The 23472-nt window shown below is 51.6% G+C and overlaps 1 protein-coding gene across 3 annotated transcripts in view; it reads right to left on the bottom strand.

The window, feature by feature from the left end:
• Positions 1–23472, bottom strand: part of ADAMTS2 (ADAM metallopeptidase with thrombospondin type 1 motif 2) — a 240866-nt gene that overhangs the window by 92497 nt on the left and 124897 nt on the right. For 2 of the 3 annotated variants that reach the window (XM_053219598.1, XM_027076927.2), the window contains exon 4: positions 5653–5855. In XM_053219598.1, coding sequence (XP_053075573.1) covers positions 5653–5855 — 203 coding nt within the window. The remainder of the gene's footprint in view (positions 1–5652; positions 5856–23472) is intronic. The other variant, XM_053219604.1, reaches the window with a different exon arrangement.

The following is a 23472-nucleotide window of genomic DNA, read 5'->3' as shown; positions in this document are numbered from 1 at the left end:
GTGATGTTCAGCAAACATTTACAACCCTTTTCACCCTCCAGAGAGTCTTGGATAGAGAGAGGGATGGATTGATTAATTTCCACTTCCCTAAGAATAAAATGTCTTTGCCCGTAAATGCAGGAAGGAAGTGGCACCTCTGGAGATTTCCCACTGCCCTTCGGGTCACATCCAAGTCCCTCTCAACATCCAGTGACTGGCCTTGTTCATCTGCAACTTCCCTTCCTACCTGGGCCCCTTGTTCCCCACACACCAGCCCTTTCTCACACCTTCAAATGTGCTGACCTCATTCTTGCCTCAGGGCCTTTGCACCGCCCATTCTCTCTGAACACTCCATCCTGCCTCTTCCCACAGTCATCCAATATCATTCGAGTCTTAGCTGCAGTGTTACTTTCTGTGTATGTCTTCCTGACCACCTGTATAAAGTGGCCCACATTTCCCAGCCCTTCTCCTTTCTCCACCTCACTATTTTATTTCTTTCATTGTCCTTATCTGAAATTACCTCTTTTGATTTTCACTTGAATATTGTCTGTGCTCCCCACCAGAATGCAAGATATGGCTATGTCTTGTTGTGCTCATAGCTATACCCCTTGCCTGACATACAGGATATGCCCAATGAACAGTTGTTGACAGAATGATCAAGTGCCAGGTGTATCAGTCAGCCCAGGATGAGCTCTGCTGCATAACAAAGTCTCCACCACATCAGTAGCTAACACAATAAAGCTGGCATGTGTTTATACACATCACAGGCCAGCAGAGGTTGGGTGGTCCTGCCTCGTTCTGTACCTGCACTTACTGGGATATATGGCTTCCAGGGTCACTGTGTTAGGGAAAGAAACAGAAGGAAGGGACACCCTGGCTCTTAATCGCCTTGGCCAAGAGGTGACACATCACTTCCTTCTACACAGACCATTAGAGAAAACTAGCCACACAGCTCCAAATTAGGTACAAGGGAGGCTGGTAATTGGGAGGGAAGAAGAGAGCACATGGATATCTGAAGAACCTGAAATGTCTATGTCACACCAGGACCCACATCCCAGCCCAGACTCTGCTGCAAAGAGGCCCCAAAGGGATCTGTGCAGCAGTATCACCCTGAATGATAGAAAACAGCCCAGCTTAGAGCTGCCAGGGTCCAGCCATACCCGCCTCCCATCCACCTCGGCCCCTGCTCCTCCTCAGAGCCTTCATTCTCTGGGTCCCTGCCATCAGAGCCCCCACCAGACCCCCCTCCCAGGGTCTTTATGGTCTTCCTCAGGGGACAGGCTATGTCTGTCCAGGGTGGGGCCCCTATGCCTCAGACACTGGAAGTGTTTCCGCCCTGGCCATGGCTGTCCTCACAGCTGACCAAATGCCTCACTTGGAGCGCAGTCCGGGCCAGCTGCCGCCACATCTGTCCTCCACGTTGCTGGTTTGGCTCCAGGGCTGGGAAGCCCCATAACCAGCTGTGTACTCACAGGGAGAGGGAGATCTGCCCTGGCCAGGCCTTCTAGGGCCAGTTGGGGCTCCGGCTACAGCTCCAGGTGAGCCAGCACCCTCGGGTCTCAGGGCCACTGTCCAATAGGGTGGCCACTCGCCACAATGGTGATCTAAATCCAAATGTCAATGAATTATGAATGAATTAAATTACCCACTGGATGGCTACTATCAAAAATAACAAGTGTTGGTGAGGATGCAGAGAGACTGGAACCCTCAGGCACTGCTGGGAAGGAATGTAAAATGGTGCGCTGCTGCGGAAAACAGTATGGAGGTTCCTCAAAAAATACAAAATAGAGCTACCTTAGGGGCGCCTGGGTGGCTCAGTCAGCTAAGCGTCTGACTTCGGCTCAGGTTCTGATCTCACGGTTGGTGAGTTCGAGCCCCGCATCAGGGTCTGTGCTGACAGAGCGGAGCCTGGAGCCTGCTTCGGATTCTGTGTCTCCCTCTCTCTCTGCCCCTCCCCACCCTGCTCACCTGAGCACTCTCTCTGTCTCTGTCTCTGTCTCAAAAATAAAATAAGTAAATGTTAAAAAAAAATAGAACTATCATATAATCCTGAAATTCCATTTCTGGGTATATACTCCGAAAGACTGAAAAGCAGGGACATGAAGAGATATTTGTACACCCACATGCACAGCAGCATTATTCACAATAACCAAGAAGCGGAAGCAACTCAAGTGCTCATCGACAGATGAACGAATAAACACAAGGCAATGGATGCACACAAGGGGATTGTATTCAGCCTTAAAAAGGACATTCTGGCACACGCCACAACATGGATGAACCTTGCAGGCGTTATGCTAAGTGAAATAAGCCAGTCACAAAAAGATAAATACCATATGACTCCTCTTATATGAGGTAACTAAATTAGAACCACAGGGACAGAAAGTAGAAGGGTGATTTCCAGGGGCCAGGGGAGGGGAGAGTAGGGAGTTAGTGTTTAATGGGGACAAGATGAGAGAGTTCTGATGGATGGATGTTAGGGATGGTTGAACAGTGGTGTGAACATAGTTAATGTCCCAGGACTGCACACTTTATTTCTTTAAATGTTTATTTATTTTTGAGAGAGAGAGAGAGAAGGCAAGAGAGTGAGTGTGAGTACGAGAGGAGCACAGAGAGAGAGCGAGACACAGAATCTGAAGCAGGCTCCAGGCTCTGAGCTGTCAGCACAGAGCCCGACGAAGGGCTCCAACCCACAAACCATGAGATTATGACCTGAGCCTAAATCAGACGCTTAACCGCCCCAATGAACTATACACTTTTAAAATAGTGAATGTAGGGGCACCTGGGTGGCTCAGTCAGTTAAGTGACTGATTTCAGCTTAGGTCATGATCTCACGGTTGGTGAGTTCGAGCCCCACATCAGGCTCTGTGCTGACAGCTCAGAGCCTGGCGCCTGCTTCGGATTCTGTGTCTCCCTCTCTCTCTGCCCCTCCCCCGCTCATGCTCTGTCTTTGTCTCTCAGAAATAAACGTTAAAAAATTAGAAAAAATAAAATAAAATAAAAATAAAATTGTGAAGGTGGTAAACTTTATATGTATTTTACCACAATTAAAAAAATATTTAGGGCCCCTGGGTGACTCAGTCAGTTAAGCGTCCAACTCTTGATTTCAGCTCAGGTCATGATCTCATGGTTTCATGGGTTCAAGACCCACTGCACTGACAATGTGGAACCTACTTGAGATTCTGTCTCTCCCTCTCTCTCTGCCCCTCTCCTGCTTGTGCTCTCTCTGTCTCTCTCAAAATAAATAAGTAAACTTTTAAAAAATATTTTTAAGTTAAAATTTTAAAACTCCACTGAATATCAATAAGGTAAAAATTTAGTTCTCCCATCGTGTCAGCCACATTTTAAGTGCTCAAGGGTTGGCTAGTGGCTGCCACATTGGGCAGGGCAGAATTTTGAGCATTCTCAGCACTGCAGAAGGTTCTGTGGGACAGCGTTGCCCTGGAAGGTCATCCTTTCTCACTTATTCATGATTTCTCCATCTCCCTCCTCCCCAAGACCACCAAAGAGGCATGACTTCCATCAGCCCCCAGGGACTCTGTCCTGGGTGTGCACAGCCCTAAATGAGGACACAGTGCCTTATAGGGTCTTAATTGTCAGGGCAACACGCACTCAAACAGGGTGCCTCATCTCCCTGACTACACTGGGAGGCAGAGCTCAGATTAGAAGGGCAGACATCCCCCCCCTTGTCTCTGAGCCCCAGGCTGTCTGCCATGCCCTGGGACAAGCATGTGTCCAATAAATGCTTGCTGGGTGCCACAGGGAAAAAAAACATGGCCCAACTACTGTTCCTCAGCTCCTCCAATTTATGTCATAAAACACTTTTTTCTTTGGCTATGATAAAATACATTTCAATTTAGGAATTTTTGTATTCCTCAGGCTTTTCAAGAAACTAACCAAACCATCCTATTACCCAAAGTTGGGATACAGTCAGATCATGAAGGTGGAAATGAATAAACTGAAGTTAACTGGCAAAACCGAGAAAAATTCTAGACTTCCTCCTACTGGCTCATGCAGCACAAGGTATGTGTGTCAGAGGGACCCTTCACACCAGGTTAATGGTGGGGCTAGGAGTTAACTAACCCAAGTGTGACATAATAATAAATATCTACTGGTCTCTTCCCCCCAGTTCCTGACACAGACCTCCTAAACCCTATAATTTCCAAGTGACAGGGGTGACAGAAGAAGTTTATTATTCATAATAAGCCCCTTTCAAGGGTACCTGAGTTTATGCTAATGAGGTGACTCTTGGTGGGACCTAGATGGCTTCAGGATGGGGGAAGCCAGTTGCCAGAGGAACCAACTGGGTGATCAGAAGGTTGGAACTTTTAGCACTGCCCCCCCACTTCCGCCCCAGGCTCCTAGGGAGAAAGACGACCGAATCACCATGGCCAATAACACTGCCAGAAAAACTGTAAACCATGGAGTTTTGAGAGCTTCCAGGTTGGTGAACACACTGAGGTGCTGGGAGGGTGGTGTGCCCGGAGAGGGCAGGGAAGCTGTCAACCCTTCCCACCTACCTTGCCCCATGCATCTCTTCCATTTGACTCTTCCTGAGTTGCATCCTTTATAATATACCAGTGACAGTAAGTAGGGTTTTCCTGAGTTCTGTGAACCGAACCAAGCAAACAGTTGAACCCGAGAAGGGAGTCATGGCAACCCTTGATTTATGGCTGGTTGGGTCTTCCGACCAGGTTGTACAGGTGACAACCCAGGACTTGTGAGTGGCATCCGAAGTGAGGCCAGTCTTGTGGGACTGAGCATTTACCCCGTGGGGTCCGTGCTAACTCTGGGTAGTGTCGGGAGCACTTGTTATGGAAAACCCACACATATGGTGTCAGAAGAGCTGGTGTGAGTATGGAAAACAGAGAGTTTTCCTTCAGCAGGACTTTCAGCCGGGTTGGAAGGCAGTGTAATTCTTGGGGAAGCGCACATATGTTCAAGGCAGGCAAGATTTTATATCTACTAGTCTTGCAGAATTAGTGTGAGGATTGCCTAAGATAATGCATGCCTACAGGGGCCTGGCACATAGTCACTCAGTAAGAGCTCAATGATTGTAGCCATCGTGGTTGTTTCGTTATTATTATTATTATTATTATTATCATAATTATTATTACTACATCAAAGGCACTTTTCAAAAACGAGATGAAGTTAAACACGACAACAGTCTCCAAAATAAAATATGCTTGGGGTACCTGGGTGGCTCAGTCTGTTAAGCGTCCTACTTTGGCTCAGGTCATAATCTCATAGTTCATGAGTTCAAGCCCCACATCGGGCTCTGTGCTGACAGTTCAGAGCTCAGGGCCTGGAGCCTGCTTTGGATTCTGTGTCTCCCTCTCTCTCTGCCCCTCCCCCACTCATGCTCGGTCTCTCTCTCCAAAATTAATTAACTAATTAATTAATTAATTAAAATAAAATATGCTCTGCAAACCTGACTTTGGCCCCACTTTGGGGATGAAAGGGCTGAGTTCCAGAGGGTCGATGATTCACGTAAGGCAGGTGGAGAGGAAGGTGGACAGATGGGCAGGGGTCTCTCTGCCCAGCAATTGGCTCGTTCAAATCCTCTTGCCCCTGACTTATCTCTGCACTGGGGTCCTGGGAGGTCTTGCCCACAGGCTGATATGGTGACCTTTCCAGCAGCCCCACTGCTCCACCCCACCATCGACTGCCACTTACGATGTTCATGAGCGTGAGCAGGTACTTCTGCACATGCTCCTTCCCATGGAACTGGACCACAGAGTCATCCACACCCAGCAGAACCTCGATGTTGTAGTCACCATCTGCAGCGTGCCTTCTCGCTCTGCGCCTCGAGCCATTGACATGCTCCTCCAGGACACCCAGGGCACGGCTGAGGTTATCCAGGCTGCCTGGGGGGGGCCCTGAAAGGACAGAGGACACAATCTGCAGTAGCAGCCCAGGCTTGCCAGGTACATTGAAACAAGGCAAAACCCCACCTGGATACCACTCGGCACCAGCCTGGCCATCACCTTGTTGAAAACTCACAGCACCTGAACTGTCCCCATTTTACAGAGGAACGGACAGAGATTCAGAGAGGGCAGAGTGAGTGTCAAGTGGGCTCAGACTCAGCAGCATGCAAACCAACTCCTTGGCCATCACAGAGACCAGGCCTGGAACCCAGCAGTGAATGGAGAGGCCAAGAAGCTGGGCTGCCCAGCTAGGAGTGTGCATGACCACAGCCAGCTCTTTCCATCCATTCACACACTTGAATACCCAAGAAGGGCAGCCCAGGTGCCCAAAGGCTGGTCTCCCCAGTGTGGCCACCACGTTAAAACCAGGGAGACGAAGGGCCAGCCCTGGTGGTGTGTGTCCCACAGCATCTCCTTAGGCAGCTCCTCTTCCAGAACTTGCCTCCACTGAAGGCAAGGCCCCTCATCTCTGGGCAAGGCCCACTCACACCTGTGCAGGGTCAAGACCACCCATGGGCACTCCTCTCCCCTCTCTCTCTCCGGTAAATTGTGTCTACTCCTTGTCACAGGCTGAGGAGATGGGTGGTTGCCTGACTGAATTGTGCAGGGATAAGGACTCCACAGTCTGCCTGGGGTGGGAGAGAGGGTCCAAGGGGCCTCAGCTGAGGGTCCCAAGGGCCTGGAGCTCTGTCAGGCCCAGGAGCCCAAAATGGCATCTCCCTGTCAGCACAGCTGTGGCATCTGCTCTGGTTCTCTTCTCCTTTCCCACCAGGCCTAGAGCCCACCCTGGACTAGAGTTCAGGCTTAGTCCCCCTGAGGAGGTGACATTTCAGTTGACATGTGAAGGATGAGAAGGAGCAGGTCCAGTGAGAAATGAGGGGACAATCGTTCCATGGATAGAGGACAACAGTCTTCTCTTGTCACTGAGAAGGGTCTTCTCAAGGCTCCGTGCACCCCATCCCCCGTAGATGTGCAGCCAGCTCTGTGGGGCAGGCAGATGGGGACCAAACGTGTCCCTGAGGCCAGTGCTGGAGGGCCGTGGACCCCCTTCCCTGTGGGCCTTTTGGAGGACCCTTGCTGGGCTTGATGGGGAGCGCCAACTCTGAGCTGGAGTAGCAGCAGCAGAGAGGGCATCCCAGGTGAAGAGGTCAGCGTGGCAAATTCCTCCCTGTGGGATTTGCAAACCCCCAGGACAGCAAACACACAGGCGCCCTTGAACCTACAGAACCAGCATCTACCACACGATGCTTCTGAGCCCTTTGCAGACTCAGGACCCAGGGTCTCTCTTCTCCAGGTTAAATGTTTTTGTTTCTGCCAATTTCAGTTTCCCCAACTCATCCCTAAGTGCTGGCAAAGTATGGGGACCGCTCCGGGGCGTGTTAACAACATTGGATCCCATGGCCCCGGGCTGGGCCCCAGCTCCTCCTGGGCTGAGTGGCTTGTCTAAGTCACTTAATCTTTCTGCTCCTGGGATTCCTTGATGCTAAACTGGGGACAGTAATGAGGACAGTGGGGAGCCTCCTCTTTGCAGTGGGGATCAGATGGCTGCTGGGGTGGCAGAGCTTTGTTCCTGTCCCCACCCCCAAATGCGGGGCTTGGTGCAGGCAGCACCCTGTGCTCCACGGGCTGTGGGTGAGCTCGGCCTCTGCGACCCACTGATTCCCCTGGAGGGCGGGTGCTTTGGCATTCCCTGGATGCAATTCAGTTTCCCCTTCTCCCGTCCTGTCCCTGATTCTCTGAGGCATCCTGCCTGATCCCTTCTGGAGACTCTAAAACTGGGGACAGCTCTTGGAAGCTTCTTGCCTCGTCATCCTTTGCCTGAGACATGAGCAAAAAAAGCCCTAGCTGCCATGCAGAAGAAGGGTCCCCCCCAGCACAGGGAATGCCAGGAACCCAAATCCCCGTTGTTAGGCACTAGAAAGATAGGGTCCTGCCACAGATGCCTCCAGTCAGGGGAGCCTTGGCCTGCAGGGATCCTGGCTTCTTCTGTCTACCGTAGAGCAGCCACCCGTGGGGACCAGCAACTTCTCATGGGGAAAGGCTGTGTACAGAGGGCAACAGGAGCCAAGAGCAGGAGATGGGCAGCGCTGACAGCTTGTTATCCTGTTCTGAGCCAGTAATGACGGATGGAACAAAGGGCTGGGTGAGCTCTGTGTCACTGTGGCTTCATACATGGGCTGTAAGCATGCAGGAGCTCCAAAGGGAGGAGGGGAGAGTGGCCAGGAGCCCACCTCCAACCCTGAGGGACCAGGAGGAGCAAAGGCCTTTAGGCCAGGTAAGCAACCCGGTGCACAGGGACAGGTCAGGAAGACCAGTGTTGGTGTCGGGGGATTACTAGGAAGTTGACCCAGGATCAGACAGGAGCCTGCCACTCGTCCCTCAGGGGGCCACAAATCCCTACAGTGGGACTTGGCTTGAGCAACAGGCCTGCTGAAACCAGGATGGGGTCTCTGCACGGCCCGGGCTTCAGGATGGAGCCCGTTGTAGGGAAACTGAGGAGACATCTAAGATTGACAGTGGAAGAGATTTCAGCCTGGCTCTGGGTCCTATCAGTGCTCATGTGGCCCTAGGCCTAGGGACTTGGCAGACCCTGCTGATCTTGGGGATGTGTTCCCATAGGTCTTGCCAGGTCTGAGCAGGGCTGAGGCTTCCAGAGGCAGGGATGTCACCTGCTTCTCCCCATCGGCACTTTGACCTTTGGTTTTGGGGCATCCCTACAGGGCTTGGGGCTTGGGGCAAGGGATTCTAGAACGTCCAAGTCATCCCCCAAATACTCATGATCCAAGTAATAACTATAACAGTAATAATTATGCTTGAGGTGAAATTGGCATTTCTGCTGTGTCTTTAGAAAAGGTTGCTGTTTTTCATGGACCTGAAACATAAATTTCATTAAAAACTGTGCTTGCCTGGAAGATCTGGCTACAAGATGTGTCCCAGCCAGCTCTGGTCGAGAGGCAGCCCCTTCAACCCTCCCACCCATGGGGAACATTGGGAGGGGTCACTGCATGACAACTCCCAGGATCAGGGGCACACTCTGATGCCTTCGGGAGCCAGGAGGGCAGTGACAGCAGCAGGTCAGGTGGCCTGGGGACATGGGCCCCATGTGTCCCACCTCCAGGCATGGCTGTCGATCCACAGCCCAGTGTTACCTGCCCATCACCTGCCCCCAACCTGTGACCCCCCTGTCCTAATTCCTCAAGAGAAGATGGCTCTTCTAGATTTTAACACAAAATCTCCCAATTCTGAAATACTGTCAACCCAATGAGTTATTTTTAAAATGTCATGTGGCCCTAATAAGCACTTCTATGGCTGGTTTCACCTAGGGACCACCCATCAGTGACCCTGGGCTTGACAGGGGCAGAGGGTAACATCTAGCCTCTTCCCCAGGGAAGAGGTTTTTTTTTTAATGGAAATTACCATTTTTCTGTTTCCCAAGGTGGTTCTGAAGGTGAGCTGTCCCTGCTTGTTGGAAATGCAAAGAAATAAATGTGTAAAAATAGAGTAGCAATTCCTCAAATCCCCTGTCAGACTTAAGTAGCTGGTGTCTCCTCTGGGAGCGGCGAGGATGGCCCTGAATCATCCCCAGACAGCCCAGCAGGATGATCAGCTCTGCACGGGCACTGCGTGCAGGCCCGCCTTCCCCATCCCTGTCTCCACCCCTGTAGGGGCCCCTGGCCAGCACCTGCCATGTGTGCGTGTGTGCGTCAGGGTGCACAGGGGGACATGAGGACCCCGGGAGGGACAGAAATGCAAGCAGTCACTTGGCCCTGGCCTGACTTAGTCCTCTGTCCTGTCAGAGCCCTCCCCTCTCTGCTTCTCCTTCATCTCCTTTACCTCCCTCACCTCTGCTTTCCCTGCTTGGTGTCTGTCCCGTGGCCACGTGGCAGGTTTGTGCCAGCAGGTGCAGGGGGAGTCCCATCAGTCTTCCCATCTGTGAGATGGGGACAGTGATGGGATGCACACCACAGGGGCCTGTTTGTCAGCCCCGAAGAGGAGACATATGCACAGGGCCAAGTGGCCGGGCGGGACCAGATGGCAGGCTGCCTTGCCTGAGTCCGAGCTACTTTCAGAGTCCCTATCCTGCCTCCAGCATCTGCTCTGCACCACTGTGACGTGGAGGGAGTTCCTGTGCCTGTCTGGAGGAGACAGCAGACGAGAGGCTTTAGGGACAAGTGAGAATTATTCTGGAAGACTCTTTGTGGACAGGTGGTGCTGCAGGGGAGCTGGGCTCTCAGCCCCACCTTCAGCCACAGGGGCACCAGGGCCCAGACACCACACCCTGGGTTGTTGGTGTCATGATGACTTGAGATCCCAGGCCAGGATAACAAGCTGTCAGCGCTGCCCATCTCCTGCTCTTGGCTCCTGTTGCCCTCTGTACACAGCCTTTCCCCATGAGAAGTTGCTGGTCCCCACGGGTGGCTGCTCTACGGTAGACAGAAGAAGCCAGGATCCCTGCAGGCCAAGGCTCCCCTGACTGGAGGCATCTGTGGCAGGACCCTATCTTTCTAGTGCCTAACAACGGGGATTTGGGTTCCTGGCATTCCCTGTGCTGGGGGGGACCCTTCTTCTGCATGGCAGCTAGGGCTTTTTTTGCTCATGTCTCAGGCAAAGGATGACGAGGCAAGAAGCTTCCAAGAGCTGTCCCCAGTTTTAGAGTCTCCAGAAGGGATCAGGCAGGATGCCTCAGAGAATCAGGGACAGGACGGGAGAAGGGGAAACTGAATTGCATCCAGGGAATGCCAAAGCACCCGCCCTCCAGGGGAATCAGTGGGTCGCAGAGGCCGAGCTCACCCACAGCCCGTGGAGCACAGGGTGCTGCCTGCACCAAGCCCCGCATTTGGGGGTGGGGACAGGAACAAAGCTCTGCCACCCCAGCAGCCATCTGATCCCCACTGCAAAGAGGAGGCTCCCCACTGTCCTCATTACTGTCCCCAGTTTAGCATCAAGGAATCCCAGGAGCAGAAAGATTAAGTGACTTAGACAAGCCACTCAGCCCAGGAGGAGCTGGGGCCCAGCCCGGGGCCATGGGATCCAATGTTGTTAACACGCCCCGGAGCGGTCCCCATACTTTGCCAGCACTTAGGGATGAGTTGGGGAAACTGAAATTGGCAGAAACAAAAACATTTAACCTGGAGAAGAGAGACCCTGGGTCCTGAGTCTGCAAAGGGCTCAGAAGCATCGTGTGGTAGATGCTGGTTCTGTAGGTTCAAGGGCGCCTGTGTGTTTGCTGTCCTGGGGGTTTGCAAATCCCACAGGGAGGAATTTGCCACGCTGACCTCTTCACCTGGGATGCCCTCTCTGCTGCTGCTACTCCAGCTCAGAGTTGGCGCTCCCCATCAAGCCCAGCAAGGGTCCTCCAAAAGGCCCACAGGGAAGGGGGTCCACGGCCCTCCAGCACTGGCCTCAGGGACACGTTTGGTCCCCATCTGCCTGCCCCACAGAGCTGGCTGCACATCTACGGGGGATGGGGTGCACGGAGCCTTGAGAAGACCCTTCTCAGTGACAAGAGAAGACTGTTGTCCTCTATCCATGGAACGATTGTCCCCTCATTTCTCACTGGACCTGCTCCTTCTCATCCTTCACATGTCAACTGAAATGTCACCTCCTCAGGGACTAGGCTTATTTCATCCTGATTAAAATAGGCTCTCCCCTCCCCCAACGTCTCCCTGACAGCATCTTGTCTTCTTCTTTCATAAAACACACCACCATTTGTGGTTCCAATCTCATCTGTGAATCTGCTGGGCCCTAAGGGCCTCTCCTGCCTCAGAGAGAGGCTCCCTGGAAGACAGGAGCCATGGGTCCTGGGTGCCTCGCTTTCCTGAGTGCCCTACAAGTCACAGCAGGGCTGGGAAGGAAAGGAGTCAGGGCAGAGAGGCAATGGGAGGGTGCTTGGGGCCAGCAGTGGGGCTGAGAGAAGAGGCAGGTGGAGCAGGGCTGGGTTGGGGGAGCAGGAGCAAAAGTGAGCTGGCACAAAGTCCAGCTATGCACTGCTTACCCAAGACACAGCTAAGATAAAATGACCCAGGGGCCTTCAGAAGAATGGCACAACAATAGAGGGACCATGTGATTGCCAACAACAACCAAAAAAAGCAAAGGAAAACAGTATTTATGAGATGAAATATAACCCAAGGCATTAACGGGACAAACTGATCAGCAATTCATTGAGAAGATATAAAAGATATGAAACCTAACAAAGCTTCAACCTGATCCAAGGAAAAATAGACAAATTGCAGTTTTATGTGCATTTTTATACATTTATTCCAGAAAACAATAGATGGATTAGTCTAACATGAGGTAGGGCTGTTGGGGATCTGCATTACTGAGACAACCTAGCTGAAGCCCAAACAACCAGAAAACGTGCCCCTTTCAAGCACACGTGGAACACGTTCCAAATCTGATTATGTATTAGGACAGCAAGAAAACTCAAAAGTCATGTCCATAGCCACCACCACAGACAGAAAATCAAAGAAAACAAGAAGAGGAAATGCCCTCAAACCCCAAACACCAGAAATTAAAGATACAGTTTCAATAAGCCTACACTAGATATTGGATATAAAGTCTAATCGCTGGCTCAGTTTAGGAAACCTGAAAAAACCTTAGGAAAAACTGAAAAACTAGTCAAAGAAAAACCTAGAGGGTTTTATAGGACAGTTTTACCAGGCCTACAAGGAATAGATACTTCTCATCTGATGTAAAATATGTACACAAAGGCCAGTGCCTTTCTTTCTAGCTAAGAAAGAGAATGGGCAAAAGGGCTTCTCAAATACAGCAACAAAGCCCACGAAATATCTAGGAATAAAAAGGAATGAATGTATAAAGACCACACAATGAGTAGTCAAATATAGTCTGAAACTCCCCCCAAATACAAAGGAAGACCTCAATAAATGGAGACACAACAATGCTATCCTGGATGGCAAGTTGATTCTCCTCCAAATCCATCTACAAATTTAACACAATCTCCATCAAAGAATTATTAAAACCCAATAAAATACCCAAGTTTGACTCTCCTCCAAATCAATCTACAAATGTAACTCAATCTCCATCAAAGAATTATTAAAACCCAACAAAATAAGATATAACTGCAAGGCTAGAAGAGAAAAAAAGCCAGAAAAATCTTGAAACTATTGAAAAATAATAATAATGGGGGGTACTTACATTTTTAAAAAAATTTTTTTAATGTTTATTCATTTTTGAGAGAGAGACAGACAGACAGACAGAGCACCAACAGGGGAGGGGCAGAGAGAGGGAGACACAGAATCTGAAGCAGAATCCAGGCTCTGAGCCATCAGCACAGAGCCCGACACAGGTTGAACCCATGAACCGTGAGATCATGACCTGAGCCAGTCAGTTGCCTAACTGACTGAGCCACCCAGGCGTCCCTCAGGGGTACTTACCTTTCAAATTAACAGAACATATTACAAGATATGTTTCTGTTCTTTATATGTTTAATATGCTAATGTTTAGTATTACAAAATATTAGTACATAGGGACATTGCTGTCATGAAAGACAGATCAATGGTACCGAATACAAAGTCCAAAAACAGATCCAAACATATGAGGGGCTTCTGGGTAAAATAATAGATTGAACATATACAACCAATTTAGCTCCTTCTTGGAATCCCATTACAACTTTAGTAAAGTGATTTTTTTTTTTAAATCACAAGGCTACAAGGACACAGAGAGCAGCAGAGGAAAAACTAACAGAACTGTTGGAGGCTGGAAAGCAGATGGGCTCATAGTAATGGACTTACTATATCAGAGAAAGTTGAATCCCAAGCTGGCAATGAGAAAAACCAAGAAACTCTTCTAGTCTACATCATAAAATCCACCAAAGGCACCAAGCACTTCTGGGAGTGGGAGTGAAGACAGGATTGAAATAAGCAGGACCAGTTGGTGGCTAGTGCCAAATGCCCTGCCCATATACTGTACCCTTGTGACAGCCCTGACAACTAACACTGGTATTGGTCTGGAAGCTCGTTCCCTCTCAGAAAGGTGGAAAAGGGTCTGTGGGCTGCAGGCACCAGGTATATTTGAGAGCATAGGCACCAAACTAAAACCAGGAGGACTAAATCAATGCTGAGGCACTAACTCCCTTCCACAATTCACCCCAGTATTCTAGAGGTCAGGCCTTTACCCCTCAGGATGGAGACTGGGAGGGGTCTTCTCTACAGAATCTGATCAACCAAAGACCAAAAGGTAGTATCACTGTCCACAGTTCCCCCTGCCTACATGTTTCAAGCTCCTAGTCATTTCTTTTGTTGCCCAACGTTACACATGAATAGCTAGCCAGGGATCACTGGCTCTCCCGGGGAAACTCCAGACATGGCAGATGGAGACCAAGAAGAGGCAGACAACCAAACAACAGGAAAGTGGGGGAAAAAGAGACGATACAGGAAGGTGGGGACAGCCCATCATCAATAACCTCAGAGCTAGGAGAAGATATACAAGGATAGTATGAGAACAAGGACAGGATGAAAACAATAAAAAGGGTCCTTTGAAATTAAACCCATTTCAGCAGAAATGACAAACTCAGTGGAAAGACTAGGGAGATAAAGTTGTGAAATCCCCCAGCAAGTAAAACAATGAAACAAAGAGACTTGAACAATCAGGAGGGGGAAGTTAAGAAAATTAGAAGACCAGACTGGAGATGTATCATCCATACAATAGAAACTTCATAAAAAGAAGAAAGGGAAAATAGACAGGAAAAGAATTAATGAAATAATTCAAGCAAATTCCTCACAACGGGAAGGTGTTTGCCAGATTGAAAGGGCCCAGCTAGTACTCAAAACACAGATGAAAACAGAACTGCTCCATGGCACATCACCATGGTATTTCAGAACACAGAGAAAATTCTACAGACTTTCACAGGGCATAGGAGGGCACTGGGGGAAGCAGATACATAAGAGGGAACAAAGGATTGGAATCAGAATGGCTTTAGTCTTCCCTGAACTCAAAGCAGGACAACAATGGAGCAAAGCTTTCGAAGTCCGAAGAAAGATTACTTCCTAACTAAAAGTCTATACCTAAACAAATTCTCCAGCAAGTATGAAAGTGAAATAAAGACATTTCCAGGCGTGTTAGCTCTCTAAAGTTTTATCTGCCCAGCACGTCTTCTCAAGAAGCTACTGAAAGTCACATTTCTTCAAAACAAGAGGGGCAATCAAGAAAGTGGAAGACTGGAGATGGGGGGAGCAGGAGACCCAATAAAAAAAATGAAGAGGGAATCCCTTGGAGGATGGTAAAAAGCAATCCTGGGACAGCCGTTCTGTACCAGATGTGGAGGGCAGCTGAGCAGTCTTGCCTCCGTGTGACGTGAGAGACAGATGGTCATCGTTAAGACACAGCCCCCCCCCCCCACATTTCCACTGGACCATCCTCTTAACCCAAAGACAGAACACCCAGGAGAGCTTGGCCCAGATTCTCATCCATGTGCTGCTGAGGGTCTCTCTCCTCGTGCTCTGCTGAGGACACACGTATCACTCCTGGAAGTTCTCAGCTTTTCCCTGAGAGCCAGAGGGCCATGGTGGGCTCGGAAGTGGAAAGTACAGGGCAGGCCATTTCCTCTGACCATACTTCTGTCGGGTGCCCGGTGCACACCTCAGCCTTGCCAGGCTCCCGGCTGTGGAGAGCCCTGTGTTTCCCCAGACTCCCTTGTGACCTTGCTTGCCACTTCCCCAGAAGGGGCCTTGTCAGCTCCCAGCGAAGGGGAAGTCAGCCCACAACCCGGAGAGTGCTCTCCTCACCCTCTCCTGGAGCCTCTGTCCAGCGGGGGCAGTGCTGCTCTCTCGTTGTAGAGCTCATGTGTGCTTGCCTTCCAGTTTTAATATTAATTTAATATCATTTCTGATATTCATTTATATGTAAGCTGTAAATAGCTCATCAAATAATAAAACAGTAAATGAAATTAGTAAATGACAGGGTAGCAATTTGAAAGCAGGGGTTTGGTAAATGGTGAACATGAAGCAGGTGTGGACATTCTGGCAACCTGGCACCATTCAGTCAATTATGTGTAAGAGCACCAGGTGGCCAGTAATGTCACATTTGGGTCCACTGCGTAAAGACAGGATATAGCGACCCTTCCCCTGTGGGCTATTTTTCGCTGCCCTGGACAAGGTGTGCAGACAGGCATGCTCACACAGGTCCTTAAGGAAGCAATTGAGAGCTGTTCATAGCAGCATTGCTTGGACAGGTTTCTGGGAGTTGGAGACAACGTGGCTGTCATCAGAGGGCAGGAGGAGGGGCAAAATGAGGCAGGTGCACCCCACACAGTGCTACATGGATGTTAGAGGTTTGACATCAACATACAGGACAGATGGATCTCAGAAACATGGCTGAGTGCAGAAAGTGAGACATGGCGGGCTGTACAACACAGCACCATTTATGCCAGTTAGACACATACAGACCCAAGCAAGGAGCAACACTGATTTTGCAAAAATAGACACTGACTGGGGCCCGTTTGGGTGGCTTGGTTAAGCCTCTGAGTCTTGATTTCGGCTCAGGTCATGATCTCACAGTTCATGGGTTTGAGCCCCACATCAGCACCACACCCATAGCTCAGAGCCTGCTTGGGATTCTCTCTCTCCCAATCTCTCTCTGCCCCTCCCCCGCTTGTGATCTCTCTCTCTCTCTCTCTCTCTCTCTCTCAAAATAAATAAATAAACTTAAAGGGCACTTGGGTGGTTCAGTAGGTTCAGCATCCAACTTTAGCTCAGGTAATGATCTCACGGTTTGTGAGTTTGAGCCCTATATTGGGCTCTGTGCTGACAGTTCAGAGCCTGGAGCCTGCTTTGGATCCTGTGTCTCCCTCTCTCTCTACCCCTCCCCTGCTCACGCTCTGTCTCTCTATCTCAAAAGTAAATAAACATTTTAAAAAATAATACAAATAAATAAACTTAAAAAAAAACTAAAAAAATAATACACTGACCAAAGGATACCCTTTGAGCACCTTAGAATGGTCGCTCACTGCAGGGGAAGAGGAGAGGGGAGCAAGCTGGTTTCGGAGAGAAGTGGTTTCTCTTTTTAATGACACTGGGACAACTGGTTATAGATGGAGGAAAAGATCAAACCCTGACCTCGGATGGTAAACAAAAGCAATCTCCCGGTGGACTGGTGGCCCAGGACGATGAAACTGAAATCACAAAACTGCTAGAAGAAAATTCAGCTTAATGGTTTCTGTGCTGGGTAGGCTCTGGACTCCAGGGCCAGTGTGCTTTCCAGGTTCCCCTGTCCCCGCCCCCAGAACTGCCCCAGCCTCTGCTGGGCAAGCACCTGGGTGGCTGGGAGTACTCCCTGGGGGCCCTGCTGCTGCCCAGCTTTTAAGCATGTGGATGAAAACCAACTGGTCTCCCTTCCCCAGTGCTCAGGAGTCCCTGAAGCTGAAATCCCTACAACCTTCCTGCAGAGCAGGGTGACAGGCAGTGCTCCCAATAAGGGGAGAGTGACACATACAGAGCCAGGTCAAGGCCAGAGCACCAGCCCAGCCTTCCTGCTGCAAACACCACCAGACCCCACCGTGAGTGGACCAGAGTCCTAGGCACCGGCAGCCTGGGGTCTCGAGGAGCACACTGGAACTCCCACCCCGGGGGAGGTCATCTGCAAGAAAGTCATCCCCTCCATTTGTTAACAACGTTGAGACAAGCCCTCCGTGACTGCAAATTCCCTTAAAGATGATCATTAAGATAAAATATGTTTATGGAGAAGCATAATCAGGACACAGCGAAAGCCCTGTTTGGAAGCAGGCAGGCTCTTTGGAGGCTCTGGGAAGCAGAAAGCAGGCTCAGCCCCAAGGGGGCCATCAGCACGGGGCCCCACTGGTGAGCTTTATTAAAAGAAGCTCATTAGGATTATTTCATCCCAGCCCGTTATAACTTTATGACCAAATCGGAATTAATTTTTGCAATGCCGGCAGCCACAGCTCATCGGATGTCGTGTTTTTACGACTCGAGGTAGAGGGGAGGTGCGGGGTGGGGGGCCTGGGGCTGGGCCAGCCACTCTATGCTCGTTCATCAGGGCTGCATCTGTAACAGCTGCAAGGACTTTCAGACACAAGAGCTGGAAGGTCCATAAATTGCCTCGAGTCCCAGGCCCTCTTACCTTTCCAGAGCTTCAGGTCAGGGATGGGAACTCTGGAGAAGGGAAAAGAAATTTCCCGTAGCTTCTCTGTCTGGGACCATCCCCAGAGCATGCCCTCCCAGGGTACAGGGTGACAGATGCTCCTCGGTGGTGCACAGGGAATATCCTGGCCTGCCCAGCACCCACCTGCCCCACTGGAGATTATAGACCTACCCAGAGTTGTATCACATGGCCACCTGCTTCTTTCTTCTTCAGGTACTACTCCTTGATTTTCCTTTGATGAACCACCCTCGCCACTCCTGGACCACATAGCTCAGGGGGAGCCAAAGCCATGGAGCACCTACCCCAGGAGCACCCACATGGCCCAGGCAAGCCAATGAACCCTGATGCCAAGCATCTGCTGGGGCATACAGGGAGATACCATCTCTGCTCTCTGCTGTGATTGCTCAGCAGGTAAAATGTGAGCCAGGGGCTGTTGGGCACCTTCTCCTCCCGCAAGAAGCAGAGCTGAGAAATGAAGAGAACAGGTGATACCAGCCGTGCCTGAAGCCAGCTCTGAGTCAATGCATTTGGATTTCTGTCTCTTGTAGCCAGAAGAATCCTAAAAGGCACCATCCCCGCCCCCCCCCCATACACACAGGGAAATCCCATCACCAGCCTCCTTCACGCTCCTGAGACATGCACTGCCCTAAGTAAGCTAGACACCATCGTTTGATTTTGTAGCCATATCCCTCTATTAGCATCAGATGGTGCCACTCTGTTCTACCTCCTACTTTTGGAGGAAGCTCAGTGGGGACATAGAAAGTCCACAGTGGATTTAAGGTATGTGGTCAAGAGAAAGGGGCCAAGCTCTGGTTCACTCACACAGATACATGTCCTTGGGAAGTGAGGGACCTGCCTGATGTCACAGTGGCCCCAGCAGAGGTTTTGAGGCCACTGAGGCTGGGCCCAGACCAGCAGGGCCATGCTGAGTGATCAGGAGCTCTGAGCCCCTCCCAGGCTCCCTACAGCAGCACTAGACCAAAGCAAGAACACCAGTCTGGCTCTCCTGCTACAAACACTCCCCGGCCCCAGCACGAGTCACCTGCCATTTGCAGCCTTCATGCAGAGGGCACCAAACGCCCCGTTCCCAACTCTGTATGCTCACACCAGCCAAACAGCCTAGGCTCCTCCACACTTGCCGGCTTCCCCCACACTACCCTCCTGCTGGCTCCTGAAGCCCATCTACCTCCAAGGATGCAGCAATCAAGTCCCCAGGGTCCAGGAGCTGAAAGCATCCTGCTCTGGTGAGTTCCTGTCCACAGCCAACTCAAGGCAGGTCCCAGAGACCAGCTACAGTCTCCAGGGCACCAACATCCTCTCTGTGGGCAGTCAGCTGAAGCAAGGGGAGCTAGCCCCGAGTTACCTCCTCACTGCCGCTCCCCAGCACACGGCGGCCAGATGGCAGGATACAATGGAGAGACTGGCAGATCGCTCAATGAAAATATTTACTGTGAACTTCAGAACAAAACACAGACACCCACAGGTCCCGACAGAAGGGAGGATTCCCTGGGATTTCGTTTTAAATGTGGGGGAAGTGGGAAGCTGACAAGTGGGGGGCTGATGGCCAATGTTAGGGGCCACAGGCCTGGCGGCTTCTCTCCCATCCCCCATGTACAGCTTATACAAGTGCATGATAGGCAGGGAAATCCCATCGCCAGCCTCCTTCACACTCCTGAGTCCTGAATTTGGATTTGGACATCAGGCAGCCGCCTGGGCGTCACTGCCGGGAAGGCCCTCAGACACCCCACTCATAATTCTGGGATGAAGCAGCACTCCCTACCTAAGGCTATGGCCCCTGCGTGCACACAGGCCCAAGCCAGGAGGAGGGCCTGCTTCTCCCCAACCCACAAAGCCAGCTCTCTCCTCACCCTAGGGCTGCCTGCACCTGTCCCCACCCCCCTCAAGCACAGCCCTAGCTCACACCTCCCCAGGAACCAGCTCCTCACTGGTCTTCAGATTCTCCAAATCCAGGTTCCAAGGCATTTCTCTCCAGCTGCCAACTTCAGATTCCTATACTGAGCCCCATGTCATGAAGAGTGGGTGACACGATGCAGGAAGGGGTCCCAGGGCTTTAGGAGGGGCTCAGTGCCAGCATGCTTGCAGGAGGTATGGGATGCTCCCCAGCCCCCACCTGAGGCCCTCTCCCACCAGGCCATGATCAAGATGCACGAATAGCTGCACCACCAAGCCACCTTCTTAGGAGAGAGAATGCAGACACCCTCGTCAGCGGTGGGACAGGAAAAGGCCCTACAGTTGACAATGAAGATGGCATCAGCCACATTGGGCATCGGGGCTCTATGGACATCCCTATTTATTCTTCACAGCAGCTCCATGGGTCAGGAATGGACTCTCTCTAATGCAGATGGAGTGAGGCTCACACTCCAGCCCATGGCCTTACAGGGGCAGGGGGCAGCAGGGAAGGTGTCTGATTCCAGAATCCAACTCAGCCCCCTGCACGGGCCTCAGCTGGGGCCACTCGGAGCCAGCTGCATTGGGGCCAGTACACCACAGGCTGCTCAAAGTGTCAGGGGACCTCATCCCACCATGACCCTGCAGTGCAGAGACCCACACTCTGCCTCACCCTGTCTGCTTTCAGCCCTGAGGTGCTTTCACCCCACTGAGCACCCCGTGGCCCTCGAGCCTTGTATTACTGGTGTCACTATAAGCTGGAACTTGAGATGCTCTACATGGCAGTGTGTGCTGGATGGTGGAGGGAGACACCGAAAGTCCATTTTCAGGGCCGCTGTGCACACCAGTGCCCTGCACAGCGGCAGGGGTTGGGGGTACCTTGCACATTCACACAGACTCATGCCCTGGGAGGGAGGTGTGCTTGCACAGGGCCCTTCCCCTTTAAGACCTGGAAGTGGAGGAGAAAGGGAAACGGGCAGAAAGAGTGCAAAGATCCCACACCAGGCAAGTCTAAGGGGGCAGGATTTCTGATAGGAGAGATGGCCCACTGACCAGTGCTCCTCACATCTGTCCCTGTCCAGAGCCTGCTGAAGGAGCAGAAGTGAGTGATGAGGGACTGTCCTCACCCCTCTCTACTGATGTGGAGGAGGAGGTACCCTGAGGGAACTGCCTCTTGACCCACAGTCCACAGAGGGGGCAGGGGACATTGGCAGGGTGGACACCTTGGGTCAGCCCAAGAAGAGTTCCACATAGCAGTGACTCCTCTTCCTGAGTCTTCTGCTGAGTCCTGCTGGGTCTGGGAACCTGAGTGCCTCCAGCCCTCTGTCCTCTCTCCCAGGGAATGTCAGGCAGATCCTGTCTTCTTTTCTGTCTTTCTGGTCTTTCTCTGTCTTCCTAGGGTAGGAATCACAGGAGTCTGCCATGAGCCTGCACCTTTTGGACCCAAGGTGCAGACTGGGGTGAAGGTACAAGAGGCCCCTGTTTAACCCTGCCGAGGGTCCCAGGCACATCATCCAGTCCCACAGATGATGGGGTCGCGTCCTGTTTGTTTTCTTGTGTGAGGCTGGTGGGTTCAGAAGCCTGGCGGGCTGGTGTCCTGGGGGGATACTGATTAGCTCTGGTGGGCCCCACATGTCCCTCTCCTGTGATCCTTCCTGAAAAGCTACAGCCTACAGGCACCGCGGAGGGAAGGGGCTCCCCTGTTCCTCAGAGATGCGGACCTGCCAGGATCCCACAGCAGCCCCCGAGGCACTTTCGCCATGTTCCCCACACAGCACCAGCTTCCTGTCAGCCCACAGTGTTGACAGGGCTTAATTCGATCAGCCCCATTTAGAGAAGGAAGGAAATGAGAAATCGGAGCAAGTGCTGAACGCTGTGAATTTAATCCATGACACAGCCTCACACGGGCCTTTCCTAACAACCTGGGGGCACGGGGTGCCCTCCAAGCCCGGATCCCATGGCCACCCGAGGGCCGCCCTTCCTGCAGAAAGGATGGCACAGAGCCAGCTTGCCAGGCCCCTGGCCATCCCGGACACCCCAAGGGCTCCAGAGGACACACTAGGCGGCTAGGCAGGCAGACACTACAAAAATCATCGTGTTCTACTTTAAAAGGCCTGGGGTTTCCTTTCCTGGTTTAAAAGCAGATGTGACTCAGCTGGGTGTGCTCTGAGAGGCAGAGTGGATGAGCCACTTGACATGCCAGCTCGTGAACCATGGAGCTCCTGCCTAGCCCAGCAAGAATGCTGGGGCCGCCATCACTGTTGTGCATGTTGAGGACTGCACAGGGCACTAGCCACCCCAGGACTAGTGCAGATGGGGCTCACTGCTTCCATCTCCTGCACTACTGAGTCGGACACTAAGACCCTTGCGTGATCCAGTTCCAGTTCACCTGCCTGCCTTGCCTGCTGGCTTCTCCCACAGCTGAGGCCCCTGCACACTCTCCTGGGGCGGGAACCCCCTCCATGGGGCACCCAGCCTGGCTACCACTGTCTGCCTGCCAAGTCCTGCTCCTCCAAAGTCCAGCCCCAAATTTCCTTCCGTTTGGGAAGGAGGGGGAGGGGACCCCTGCCCTTGCCCCCTCCAGCAGACCGAGTTAATAGTTCCTTTCCTGCTGCCCAAACCTTACGTTTTCCTTCCTTCCTTCCTTCCCTCCTTTCCTTCTTTCCTTCCTTCCATGAAGTATTTCAGTATTGACTACCTCTAAGGCCCCATGCAGCATGATCCCCACTATAGCAATCTGCGCAATGTCACCATCACAAACATGCTGACTTGCTCTCACTTGCTCCTGAACACACACACACACACACACACACACACACACACTCAAACTTGCATACACACATGCACACTTAAACCCAGGCTCACACTCACACATTCATGTTCACAAACTCACACCTTCTCCCATCAATCAATTCCTGGAAGACCGAGGCTGCCTTTGGCTCCTCTCCAGATCCCTAGACACCCACATGGGGCTTGACAAAATACATCAATAAACTGGGGCCCAAACCACCTGTTGGTAAGTGGAAAGCAACTGTTAACCTTATGCTACTTGTGAGCAAACTGAGGCTGGGAAGGCAGGGAGAGGCTGCAGGCATGGAAGCAGCCACGGAGAATATTTTCTTGGCGGGAGCAACTGCGGGCAGACACTCAGGAAGGCGTGGCTGCTGTTTTCCTGGCCATTGTTCCAGGGGCGGAGCATGAAGGCAGCAGGGGGGGTCTGGCTGGGCAGTGGGTGCTGTTGCTACTGACCTCTCCCTCTCCTCCTGAGAGGGCTGTTGCCATGGCTCCCAGCACATCCCTACGGCCTGCAGGCACCACCTGACCACACAGAGCACCAGCCAAACATCATACCAAAGCAACCCTCACTAGGGCCTCCACGGTGCCAAGTGCACGGACTCAGCGCCCACAGGTGGCTAGGCTAGGTGTGTTTCGCGATATCCTCCCCTTTTTCTCTTTGACCTTGTTTACTATTAAACATAGGGAAATGGTCTGCAGTTCCAGAAAGAAATATGTTCTTCCATTTTTCCTTGAAATGTGGGGCCCCCTT

This window comes from Acinonyx jubatus, chromosome A1 (genome assembly GCF_027475565.1).
Source record: "Acinonyx jubatus isolate Ajub_Pintada_27869175 chromosome A1, VMU_Ajub_asm_v1.0, whole genome shotgun sequence".
NCBI classification, from domain to species: domain Eukaryota; kingdom Metazoa; phylum Chordata; class Mammalia; order Carnivora; family Felidae; genus Acinonyx; species Acinonyx jubatus.
The sequence above is the reverse complement of the archived record's forward strand: the minus strand, read 5'-3'. Positions and strand labels throughout refer to the sequence as shown.